At 44.1% G+C, this 12,115-nt stretch overlaps 1 protein-coding gene across 3 annotated transcripts in view; it reads right to left on the bottom strand.

Annotated features, from left to right (window-relative positions):
- The window catches only part of masp1 (MBL associated serine protease 1), a 133,767-nt gene that overhangs the window by 60,172 nt on the left and 61,480 nt on the right, over positions 1 to 12,115 (bottom strand). For all 3 annotated transcript variants that reach the window (XM_043702533.2, XM_087993436.1, XM_043702532.2), the window contains exon 7: positions 166 to 284. In XM_043702533.2, coding sequence (XP_043558468.2) covers positions 166 to 284 — 119 coding nt within the window. The remainder of the gene's footprint in view (positions 1 to 165; positions 285 to 12,115) is intronic.

Here is a 12,115-nt window from a genome sequence, read left to right as displayed (position 1 = left end):
CAGGCCAGTTTCAGTGTTACCAAACACATTTCATCAGGGCTGATTTTAAAGTTAAGATTAGTTTAAAATTTGAAGACTGCAAGAATAAGACAACAAAACTACCAACTGATGAGAATAATGATGCCAAATTGATTTCAAAATAACCAAAACTTCTATGTAAAGTACCTTGACAAATTTAAATCCAGTGTTACATCTGATCTGGACCTGATCTTTGAATGAATATTGCTCCTGGACAGGTTCAATTGTACCATTGGCAGGAGGATGTACAATAGGACATGGAGTGCCTACAAAAACACAAAGAGATATTTATGTACAATCAAGGACATTTTCCTCATTTCCCAGCCATATTGAGAATCATCCTCAACTGTCACAGAGTAAGAGTCTTTCACATAAGAACATAAGAAATGTAAATAGGAGTAGACCATTCAGTTCATTGTGTTTGTTCGTTAAATCTATATGATCATTGCTGATCTTGGTCTTCAACTCCCCTTTCTCACCTGCTCCCCATATCCCCAATGTCCTAAGAGACAAAAGTCTATCTCAGCTTTAAATATTTGCAATGACAGAGCATCCCCAGCCTCAGTGGTGGAGAAATCCAAAGATTCACAATCTTTTGTATGAAAGGGTTATCCTCATCTCAGTCCTAAATGATCGGCCCCTTATCTTGAGACTAAGTCCCTGCATTCTACATTCCCCTATCTGTGGAAACAACTTTTCAACTTCCTGGTGAATCTCTTCTCCATCCTCTCCAGTGTAATCATGTCCTTCCTATAGTGTGGCAACCAGAAATGCACACTACTCCATTGCGACCCACCTAATGTTATATAAAGCTTCATAATAACTTCCAAGCTTCTTGACTATTCAAGGCAAGTATCCCATATACCTTCGTAACCACCTTATCTAGCTGTCCTATTGCTTTCAGTGATCTATGGATAGGCACAGTAAGACCTCTCTGATTGTCTGAACTTCCAAGGGTTATACTATTCAATGTGCATTCCCTTTTTAGTCCTCCCAAAATGCATATCTCTTCAGAACTTTCAGGATTAAATTCCATTTGTCATTGTTTAGCCATCTGACCAGTCCATCTATATTAACCTGTAGGCTAAGGCTTTCCTCCTTTTTATTTATCACCATCACCAATTTTCATGTCATCTGTGAACTTACTGATCATACTTCCTACATTCATGTCTAGATCGTTAATGTAGGCAATAAACAGCAAGAGACACAGCACCAAAGCCAGCAGTAAGTCACTGGACATAGACATCCAGTCAAAAAGCATCCTTCAACCATCATCATCTGCATCCTGTCACTAAGCCAATTTTGGATCTAATTTATCAAACTGCCCTGGATCTTATGGGCGCATAACTTCTGAACCAGTTTCCCTGTGTAACTTTGTCTAAAGCTTTCATGAAGTCCATGCAGTTGCACTACCCTCATCTAAACAGCTGATCACCTCTTCAAACATATTTGGTAGACATGTTTTTCCCCTTCCAAAGCTATGCTGACTAACTTTGATTCGTCCTTTGCCTCTTCAAGTGAAGATAATTCTGTTCCTCAAAACCTTTTGCCAATAGTTTCCTTACCAGAGGTGTTAGACTAATGGGCCTATGGTTCCCTGATTTATCCCTACATCCAAAACGCTAAAACCACTAACACTTCCTCCCTCTCAATATGTATTTCATTTTAAGATGTTTTTTATCTAAATCTGTATTTATCTAAAATTTATCTAAATGCTGAGCAATTGCAGAGCTCTGAGATGCAGAGGATGTCCTGGTGCATGAATCACGAAAGGTCAGTATATAGTTACAGCGAATAATTAGGAAAGATAATAATAATGATAGAATAATAGAAACATACAGCATGGAAACAGACCCTTAAATCCAAATCGTCCATGCTGACCATAAATCGGAAATAAATCTAATCCCATCTGCCAGCATTTCAAATGTAATCATTTATAGTGAGAGGAAGATGGTATCAGCAATAACATTAGCAAATTTGCTGATGATACAAAGCTGGGAGGCAGGGTGAAAAGTGATGAGGATGTTAGGAGATTACAGGGTGACCTGGACAAGTTAGGTGAGTGGGCAGATGCATGGCAGATGCAGTTTAATGTGGATAAATGTATGGTTATCCCCTTTGGTAGCAAGAACAGGAAGGCAGACTACTGCCTCAATGGAATCAATTTATGTAAAGGGACAGTACAGAGAGATCTGGGTGTTCTTGTACACCAGTCAATGAAGGCAAGCATGCAGGTACAGCAGGTAGTGAAGAAGGCTAATAGCATGCTGGCCTTCATAACAAGAGGAATTGAGTATAGAAGCAAAGAGGTGCTTCTGCAGCTGTACAGGGCCCTGGTGAGACCACACCTGGAGTACTGTGTGCAGTTCTGGTCTCCAAATTTGAGAAAAGACATTCTGGCTATTGAGGGAATGCAGCGTAGGTTCACGAGGTCAATTCCTGGAATGGCAGGATTACCTTACACTGAAAGACTGAAGCGACTGGGCTTGTATACCCTTGAGTTTCGAAGATTGAGAGGGGATCTGATTGAGACGTATAAGATTATGAAAGGATTGGACACTCTGGCAGTAGGAAACATATTTCCACTGATGGGTGAGTGCCGAACCAGAGGACACAGCTTAAAAATACGGGGTAGACCATTTAGGACAGAGCTCAGGAGAAACTTCTTCACTCAGAGAGTTGTGGCTGTGTGGAATGCTCTGCCCCAGAGGGCAGTGGAGGCCCACTCTCTGGATTCATTTAAGAAGGAGTTGGATAGAGCTCTCAAAGATAGTGGAACCAAGGGTTATGGAGATAAGGCAGGAACAGGATACTGATTAGGAATGATCAGCCATGATTATATTGAATGGTGGTGCAGGCTCGAAGGGCTGAATGGCCTACTCCTGCACCTATTGTCTATTGTCTATTGTCTATTGTCTATTGAATTGAATACAAGTTGGGAGATTATGTTTTAGGAGAAAGTGAGGTCTGCAGATGCTGGAGATCAGAGCTGGAAATGTGTTGCTGGAAAAGCGCAGCAGGTCAGGCAGCATCCAGGGAACAGGAGAATCGACGTTTCGGGCATAAGCCCTTCTTCAGGAATGGGGAAAGTTTGTCCAGCAGGCTAAGATAAAAGGTAGGGAGGAGGGACTTGGGAGAGGGGCGTCGGAAATGTGATAGGTGGAAAGAGGTCAAGGTGAGGGTGATAGGTCAGACTGGGGTGGGGGCGGAGAGGTCGGGAAGAAGATCTCATGTTAGGAAGGCGGTGCTGAATTTGATGGATTTGACTGAGACAGGGTGGGGGGAGGGGAAATGAGGAAACTGGTGAAATCCGAGTTCATCCCTTGTGGTTGGAGGGTTCCTAGCCGGAAGATGAGGCGTTCTTCCTCCAACCGTCGTTTTGTTGTGGTCTGACGATGGAGGAGTCCAAAGACCTGCATATCCTTGGTGGAGTGGGAGGGGGAATTGAAATGTTGAGCTACAGGGTGGTTGGGTTGGTTGGTCCGGGAGTCCCAGAGGTGTTCTCTGAAACGCTCCGCAGGTAGCCGGCCTGACTCCCCAATATAGAGGAGGCCACATCGGGTGCAGAGGATGCAATAGATGATATGTGTGGAGGTGCAGGTGAATCTGTGGCGGATATGGAAGTTTCCTTTGGGGCCTTGGAGAGAGGTGAGGGGGGAGGTGTGGGCGCAAGTCTTGCACCTCCTGCGGTTGCAGGGGAAGGTGCCGGGAGTGGAGGTTGGGTTGGTGGGGGGTGTGGATCTGACGAGGGAGTCACGGAGGGAGTGGTCTTTACGGAATGCTGATAGGGGAGGGGAGGGAAATATATCCTTGGTGGTGGGGTCCGTTTGGAGGTATCGGAAATGACGGCGGATGATGCGCTGTACATGGAGATTGGTGGGGTGGTAGGTGAGGACCAGTGGGGTTCTGTCCTGGTGGCGGTTGGAGGGGCGGGGTTCAAGGGCGGAGGAGCGGGAAGTGGAAGAGATGCGGTGGAGGGCATCGTCGACCACGTCGGGGGGGAAATTGCGGTCCTTGAAGAAGGAGGCCATCTGTGTTGTGCGTTTTTGGAACTGGTCCTCCTGGGAGCAGATGCGGCGGAGTCGAAGGAATTGGGAGAATGGGATGGCGTTTTTACAGGGGGCAGGATGGGAGGAGGTGTAGTCCAGGTAGCTGTGGGAGTCGGTCGGTTTGTAGTAGATGTCCGTGTTGATTCAGTCGCCTGAGATGGAAATAGAAGGGTCGAGGAAGGGGAGGGAGGAATCTGAGACTGTCCAGGTGAATTTGAGGTCGGGGTGGAAGATTATGTTTTAGTTAATCATGACACTGATGAGATTGCATCTGGAGTACTGTCAACAATATTGGGCACCCTATTTAAGGAAGATGTTCTGGATGGTTTAGACTAATACCAGGAATGGGCAGATTGTCTTATGAGGAAAGATTGGACAGGCTAGGCTTAGCTCTGCTGAAGTTTTGAAGATAAGAGGCAACTTGATTGAAACATTTAAGATTCTGAGGGAGCTTAACAGGGTAGATGTGGAAATGATGTTTCCTCTTCTGCATGAATCTAGAACTGGAACCACTGTTTAAAGATAATGCCTCACCTAATTTAGAAAGAGATGAAATATTTTCTCATGAGACTTTGATAACTTTTTATCCTCTTGGTTCTTGAGAATTTATCTATTCATATAACTTAGAACAGTACAGCACAGTACAGGCCCTTTGGCCCTCGATGTTGTGCCGGCCTTTTATCCTACTCTAAAATCAGACTAACCTGCATACCCTTTATTGTACTATCGTCCACGTGCCTAACCAAGAGTTGCTTAAATGTCCCTAATGTATATAACTCTACGACCACTGCTGGCAGTGCATTCCACACACCCATCACTCACTGTGTAAAGAACCTACCTCTGACATCTCCCCTAAACCTTCCTCCAAATACCTTAAAATTATGCCCCCTCATGATAGACATTTCTGCCCTGGGAAAAAAGTCTCTGACTATCCACTCTATCTATGCCTGTCAACATCTTGTATGCCTCTATCAAGGCACCTCTCATCCTTCTTCGCACCAATGAGAAAAGCCCTAGCTCCTTCAACCTTTCTTCATAAGACATGCCCTCCAGTTCAGGCAGCATATTGGTAAACTTCCTCTGCATCCTCTCTAAAGCTTCCACATCTTTCTGATAATGAGGTGACCAGAACTGAACACAATATTCCAAGTGTCGTCTAGTCAGGGTTCTAAAGAGCTGCAGCATAACCTTGTGCTTCTTAAACTCAATCCCCCTGCTAATGAAAGCCAACACACCATACACCTTCTTAACAACTCTATCAACTTGGGTGGCAACTCTGAGGGATCTAGTGAGAGGAATTGAATACAAGTTGGGAGATTATGTTTTAGTTAATCATGACACTGGTGAGATTGCATCTGGAGTACTGTCAACAATATTGGGCACCCTATTTAAGGAAGGATACAAATTTACAGCGCCAGAGACCCAGGTTCAATTCCCGCCTCAGGCGACCCTCTGTGTGGAGTTTGCACATTCTCCCGTGACTGCGTGGGTTTCCTCCGGGTGCTCCGGTTTCCTCCCACAATCCAAAAATGTGCAGGTTAGGTGGATTGGCCATGCTAAATTGCCCATAGTGTTAGGTGAAGGGGTAAATGTAGGGGAATGGGTCTGGATGAGTTGTGCTTCGTCAGGTCAGTGTGGACTTGTTGGGCCAAAGGGCCTGTTTCCATACTGTAAGTAATCTAAAACCCTCTGTTCCTTCACACTGCCAAGAATACTGCCTTTATCCCTGTAATCTGCATTCAAGTTTGACCTTCCAAAGTTAATGACTTCACACTTTTCCAGGTTGAATTCTATCTGCCACTTATTAGCACAGTTCTGCACCCTACCAATGTCCCATTGCAACCTACAACAGTTCTCTACCAACCTCGTGTCATTGGCAAATTTATCAGCCCCCCGTTCCACTTCCTCATCCATTCTTACCTTAAAAATATTCAAAGACTCTGCTTTCAACATCCTTCAAGAAAGAGAGTTCAGAGGTAAGTAGAAATGTGGAGCAATTAGATCAGTCACAATCTTACTGAATCTGGGTTTAAGGAGGAGGGGTTAAGTAGCCTGCTACTGTTTCGAACCTGCAGGTTCTGTCGCCAAGGTGGAGGCTTCCCACTGCTTCACGGGCAATATGCACATTTTCTCATATTTCATGGTCCAAAACATTTCATATATCCCTTTGCACAATTTCTAAATGATAGTCTTTGGCTGCAGTCTTAATAAATGTTCCCACGGACATCATCGTTTGAACCATGATTGTGTAGATCTTCTAAAAGTTGTAAAATTCTCTTCACTTTCTTCAAATTTATCAATTTTTTTGACAAAAATAGATACAGCAAGTTTTCTGCTACTGCTGTCTCTGGGGTCACCAGTTTGGAGAATGTTTGTGATGAAAGTAGCACTTGTTTTTAAGGTTAAGTGCACCCTTTCACTTTTCTCCTTCCTGGTCTGCTCCTTTATGTTGTTATTGTAAAGTTCCTTTTTTCCCTTGCTTTCAGTTATCTCTAATTTTACTTTCAGATCTCTCATCACTCACACAAAGTCATCTTCTGTAAGGTCCCAGACCCTACCCAGTAGCATATTTTTTCTCTTTATTCATTCACAGGCTATGGCATAAATTCCTGGGGAAATATTTGTTCACCACCTCTAGTTGCTCTCAAGAAGGTTGTGATGAGCTGCCTTTTTAAACTGCTGTAGTCCATTTGTTGCGGGTAGACCCACAGTGCTGTTAGGGAGGGAGTTCAAGGAATTTGACTCAATGACACTAAAGGATCAGTGATATATTTCCAGGTCAGGATGGCAACTGTTGTGGAGGGGATGGTGATGGTGATGGTGTTCCCATATATTTGCTACCTTTGTCCTTCTATAGTCTTGGGTTTGGAAGGTAATGTCTCAGAAGCCTTGTGAATTTCTGCAGTGCATCTTGAAGATAATACACATTTCTGCAATTGAACATTGGGATAGAAGGAATGAATGTTAAAGGTGATAAATGTGGCACCAATCAAGTGGGTCATTTTGTCCTGGAATGATTTCATGCTACTTGACTATAGTTGGAGCTGCACTCTTCGAAGTAATTGGGGTTTATTCCATCACACTCCTGACTTGCACTTTGTAGATGGTGGACAGGCTGTGCGGAGTGGGGAGGTGAGGTACTCACTGAGGGATTCATAGCCTCTGATCTGTTCTTGCATTTTTTTTGCATTTATAAAACTAGGTCAGTTCAGTTTCTAGTTAATAGTAACCACCTCAATATTGTTAGTGGGGAATTCAGCATTGGTAATGCCATTGACAATCAAGGGGCAATTGATAGCTTCTCCCTTGTTTGGGATGATCATTGTGTAATATTTATATGGTTTGAATATTACTTGTGACTTATTAGGTCAAGCATGGACATTGTCCAGGTCTTGCTGGGTTTGGATATGGACTGCTTCAGTATCTGAGGAACATGAATGGTGCTGAAATTGTGCAAACATAAGTGAACATTCCCACTTTTGAACTTGTGATGTAGCAACTGAAGATGTTTGGACCTAGGACAATGCCCTGAGAATATGTCCTGGTACTGGGATTACAGACCTCCAATTATCACAATCACTTTGCTTTGTGCCAGGTATAATTGAATGATTCCCATTAACTCAGTTTTGCTGGGAGTAATTGAGACTATGCTCAGTCAAATGTGATCTTGTTGTTAAAGGCTATCACTCTTATCTGACCTCTAGAATTCAGCTCTTTTCTTCGTGTTTGAACTAACACTAATGAGGTCAGGAGCTGAGTGGCTCTGGAAGAATCCAAACTGGGTGTCACTGAGTTAGTTATTTATTATTATCAAGTACTGCTTAATAGCACTGCTGTTGACTTCTTCCACCACTTTATTGATGATCGAGAGTAGACTGATTGGGTGGTAATTGGCAACGTTGGATTTGTCCTGCTTTTTGTGTACAGCACATACCGGACATGTTTCCACCCTTCCTGATGAAGGGCTTATGCCCAAGACATTAATTCTCCTGCACTTCGGATGCTGCCTGACCTGCTGTGCTTTTCCAGCATCACACTTTCGACTCTGATCTCCAGCATCTGCAGTCCTCACCTTCTCTCATTTTTTCGCATTGTCAGTATTGTAGCTGTACCGGAACAATTTTGTCCAGGGACATGACAAGTTCTGGAACACAAGCCTTCAGATTTCTTGCTGGAATGTTGTCAGGGCCTATAGCCTTTGTAGTAGCCAGTGCCTCAAACTGTTTCTTGAAACACATGGACTGAATCGAACTGGCTGAATATTGGTTTCTGTGATTCTGAGAATCACTAGAGGATGCCGAGATGGATCACTCACTTAGTACTTAGTCTATAGTCATGGAGTCATACAGCACCTCGTCCATGCTGATCAGGTTTGCCAAACTAAACTAGTTCCATTTGCCTGCGTTTAGGCCATATCCTTTTCACCTTTCTTATTCAAGCACCTGCCCAAATATCTTTTAAATGTTGTAACTGTACTGGCTTCTCCCACTTCCTCTGGCAATTCATTGCATACATGCATCACCCTCAGCTTGAAAAGTTGCATCTTAGGACCCATCTAAATCTTTCCCTTTTCACCTTAATCCTATGCCATCTTGTTTTGGACTCCCAAACCTTGGGGAAGAGACCTTGGCTATTCATCAAATCTATGCCCTCATGATTTTATAAACCTCTATAAAGTTTAACCTCTATAACCTCAACCTCCATAATCTCAACTTCTTACGCTGCAGGAAAAAAAACGTCTCAGCCTATTCAGCCTCTCCTTATAACTCAAGCCCTCCAGTCCTGGTAACATTCTGGTAAATCTTTTCTGCACCCTTTACAACTCATTAACATCCTTCCTCTAGCAGAGTGACCAGAACTCCAAAAATGGCCTCACCAAAGTCCAGTACAGCTGCAACATGACATCCTAAACCCAATACTCAGTGATCTGATCAATTACGAAAAGCATGCCTTTCTGTCTACCTGTGACGCTACTTTCAAGAAAGAACGTACCTGAACCCTCTATTTGACAACACTCCCCAAGGTCCTGCCATTAACTGCTTAAGTCTTGCCCTGGTTTGTCCCACCACAATGCAACACCTCACATTTCTCTAAATTAAACTCCATCTGTCACTCTTCAGTCAATTGGCCCAGCTGATTCAGATCCCATTTAACTCTTAGATGACTTTCTTCACTGTCTACGATACCACCAGTTTTGGTATCATCTACAAACTTACGAACCATGCTTCCTATATTCTCATACAAATCATTTATATAAATTACAAACAACAAGCATTGACCCAACATTGATTGTTTCAGAACACCCATGATCACAGACTTCCAGTCTGAAGAATTACTTCAGGCTTATCTTTCAGACTCATGTTTTGGAGTTCCCCATCAATAAGAATGTGGATATTTGTACAGCCTTTACCTCCAGTGAGTTGTTTAATTGTGCACCATCATTCACAACTGGATATTGCAGGATTGCAGAGCTTAGATCTGATCCATTGGTTTTGGAATCACCTAACTCTGTCACTTGGTGCTTCCACATGAGGCACTGTGTGGCACTTAAAGAGTCCTGTGCTGTAGCTTCACCAGATTGACCCAGCACCTTTAAGTAATTTCAGGTGCTGCTCCTAGCATACATTCATGCATTCTTCATTGAACCAGGGTTAATCCTTGTAATGGTTGTGTGGAGCATTAACTTACAGACTGGAATTAAACACTAATCTGCTGCTGTTGGTGGCTCACAGTGCCTCATGGGCACCCAGCTTTGAGTTGGTATAGAGTCATAGAATCCTACAGCATGGTGACAGGCCCTTTGGCCCAAACTAATCCATGCCGACAAAAATGTCTGCCCATGCTAACCCCATTTCCCTGTACTAGGAGTCCAAATGCCTTTTAAATGTTGTTAATGTACCCGCCTCAACCACTTCTACTGGTAGCTCATTCCATATGCATACCACGCTCTGTGTAAAAATGTTGTCCGTCAGGTTCCCTTTATTCTTTCACCTCTAACTTGAAGCTGATGCTCTCTAGTCCTCTTGGCGAAAGTGAGGACTGCAGATGCTGGAGAGCCGAGAGTGTGGTGCTGGTCAGGCAGCATTCGAGGAGCAGGAAAATCGACGTTTCGGGCAAACGCCCTTCATCAGGAATGAGCCTAGGACCCTCAGGGGTGGAGAGTTAAATGGGAGGGGGGTGGGGCTGGGGGGGGAAGGTATCTGAGAGTGCGATAGGTGGATGGATGTGGGGTTAACAGTGAGAGGTCAGGGGGACGGTGGAGCGGATAGGTGGGAAGGAAGATGGGCAGGTAGCACAGACCATGAGAGTGGTGTTGAGCTGGAAGGTTGAAACTGGGATAAGGTGGGAGGAGCGAAAATGAGCAAACTGGTGAAATCCACATTGATGCCATTGGGTTGGAGGATCCCGAGGCGGAAGATTAGTTCTTCCTCCAGGAAAAAGACTGAGTGCTTTCAACCTATCAATGCCTCTCATGATCTTATACACCTCTGTAAGGACCCCCCTCAGTCTCCTACATTCTAAAGTAAGGAGTCCCAACTTGTTCAACTCTGCCTATAACTCAGACCATTCAGTCCAGGCAAAATTCTTGCAACCAACCCAAAGAAACCCAAACATATAAATAGGAAGCAAGAACTTTCAGCATTGCTTCACATGAGGTCCACTGAAGATGTTACCTAGTAAAATAAGGAAACATCTGGAAATACACCTTATAGCTCACCTGAGCAAACCTACATCCAAAACCTTAACCTGAGCTACAAATCTTCTCAAAACTCGCTAACATTCTTGTAAATTTCTTCTGCACTCTCTAGTTTAATAACATCCTTCCTATAACTAGGTGAACAAAACTGGACACAGTACTCCAAGTGCAGCCTCACCAATGTCCTGTAGAACTGCAACATATATGCCCAACTTCTATACTCAATGCCTGACTGATGAAGGTTAGTGTGCCAAAAGCCTTCTTCACTGCCCTGTCTACCTGTGACTCCACTTTCAGAGACTGGTGAACCTGAACTCCAAGATGCCTTTGTTCCATTTCACCCCTTAAGACCCAACCATTCACTATGAAATTTCTCCCTTGATTTGACTTGTTCTGATAAACAGTGACCAGACTCTGTTTTTTCCAGACCTGTTGAGATCTGTTCGAGGCCTGTCTTATTGTGCAGTGATAGTGCCACGTGATATGGTTGAGGGAATCTTCAATGTGAAGACAGGACTTAGAGTCATAGAGTCATAGAGATGTACAGCATGGAAACAAGTCCTTCAGTCCAACCCGTCCATGCCGACCAGATATCCCAACCTGATCTAGTTCCACCTGCCAGCACCCAGACCATACCCCTCCAAACCCTTCCTATTCATACACCCATCCAAATGCCTTTTAAATGTTGCAATTGTACCAGCCTCCACCACTTCCTCTGGCATCTTATTCCATACATGTACCACCCTCTGTGTGAAAATGTTGCCCATTAGGTCTCTCTTATATCTTTCCCCTCTCACCCTAAACCTATGCCCTCTAGTTCTGGATTCCCCCACCCAGGGAAAAAACTTTGTCTATTTACCCTATCCATGACCCTCATAATCTCTTAAGGTCACCCCTCAGCCTTCGACGCTCCAGGGAAAGCAGCCCCAGCCTATTCAGCCTCTCCCTATAGCTCAAATCCTCCAACCCTGGCAACATCCTTGTAAATCTTTTCTGCACCCTTCCAAGTTTCACAACATCTTTCTGATAGGATGGAGACCAGAATAGCACGCAATATTCCAACAGTGGCCTAACCAATGTCCTGGTAAAAACATTCCTGATGAAGGCCTTTTGCCCGAAACGTCGATTTTCCTGCTCCTCGGATGCTGCCTGAACTGCTGTGCTTTTCCAGCACCACTCTAATCCAGTAACCAATGTCCTGTACAGCCACAACATTATCTCCCAACTCCTGTACTCAATACTCTGACCAATAAAGGAAAGCATACCAAACGCCTTCTTCACTATCCTATCTACCTGCGACTCCGCTTTCAATGAGCTATGAACCTGCACTCCAAGGTCTCTTTGTTCAGCA

Source organism: Chiloscyllium plagiosum, unplaced genomic scaffold, assembly GCF_037043375.1.
Source record: "Chiloscyllium plagiosum isolate Xiang-an unplaced genomic scaffold, Cpla_swu_hap1 HiC_scaffold_13, whole genome shotgun sequence".
Lineage (NCBI taxonomy): Eukaryota > Metazoa > Chordata > Chondrichthyes > Orectolobiformes > Hemiscylliidae > Chiloscyllium > Chiloscyllium plagiosum.
This window is presented reverse-complemented; position numbering and strand designations above follow the sequence as displayed.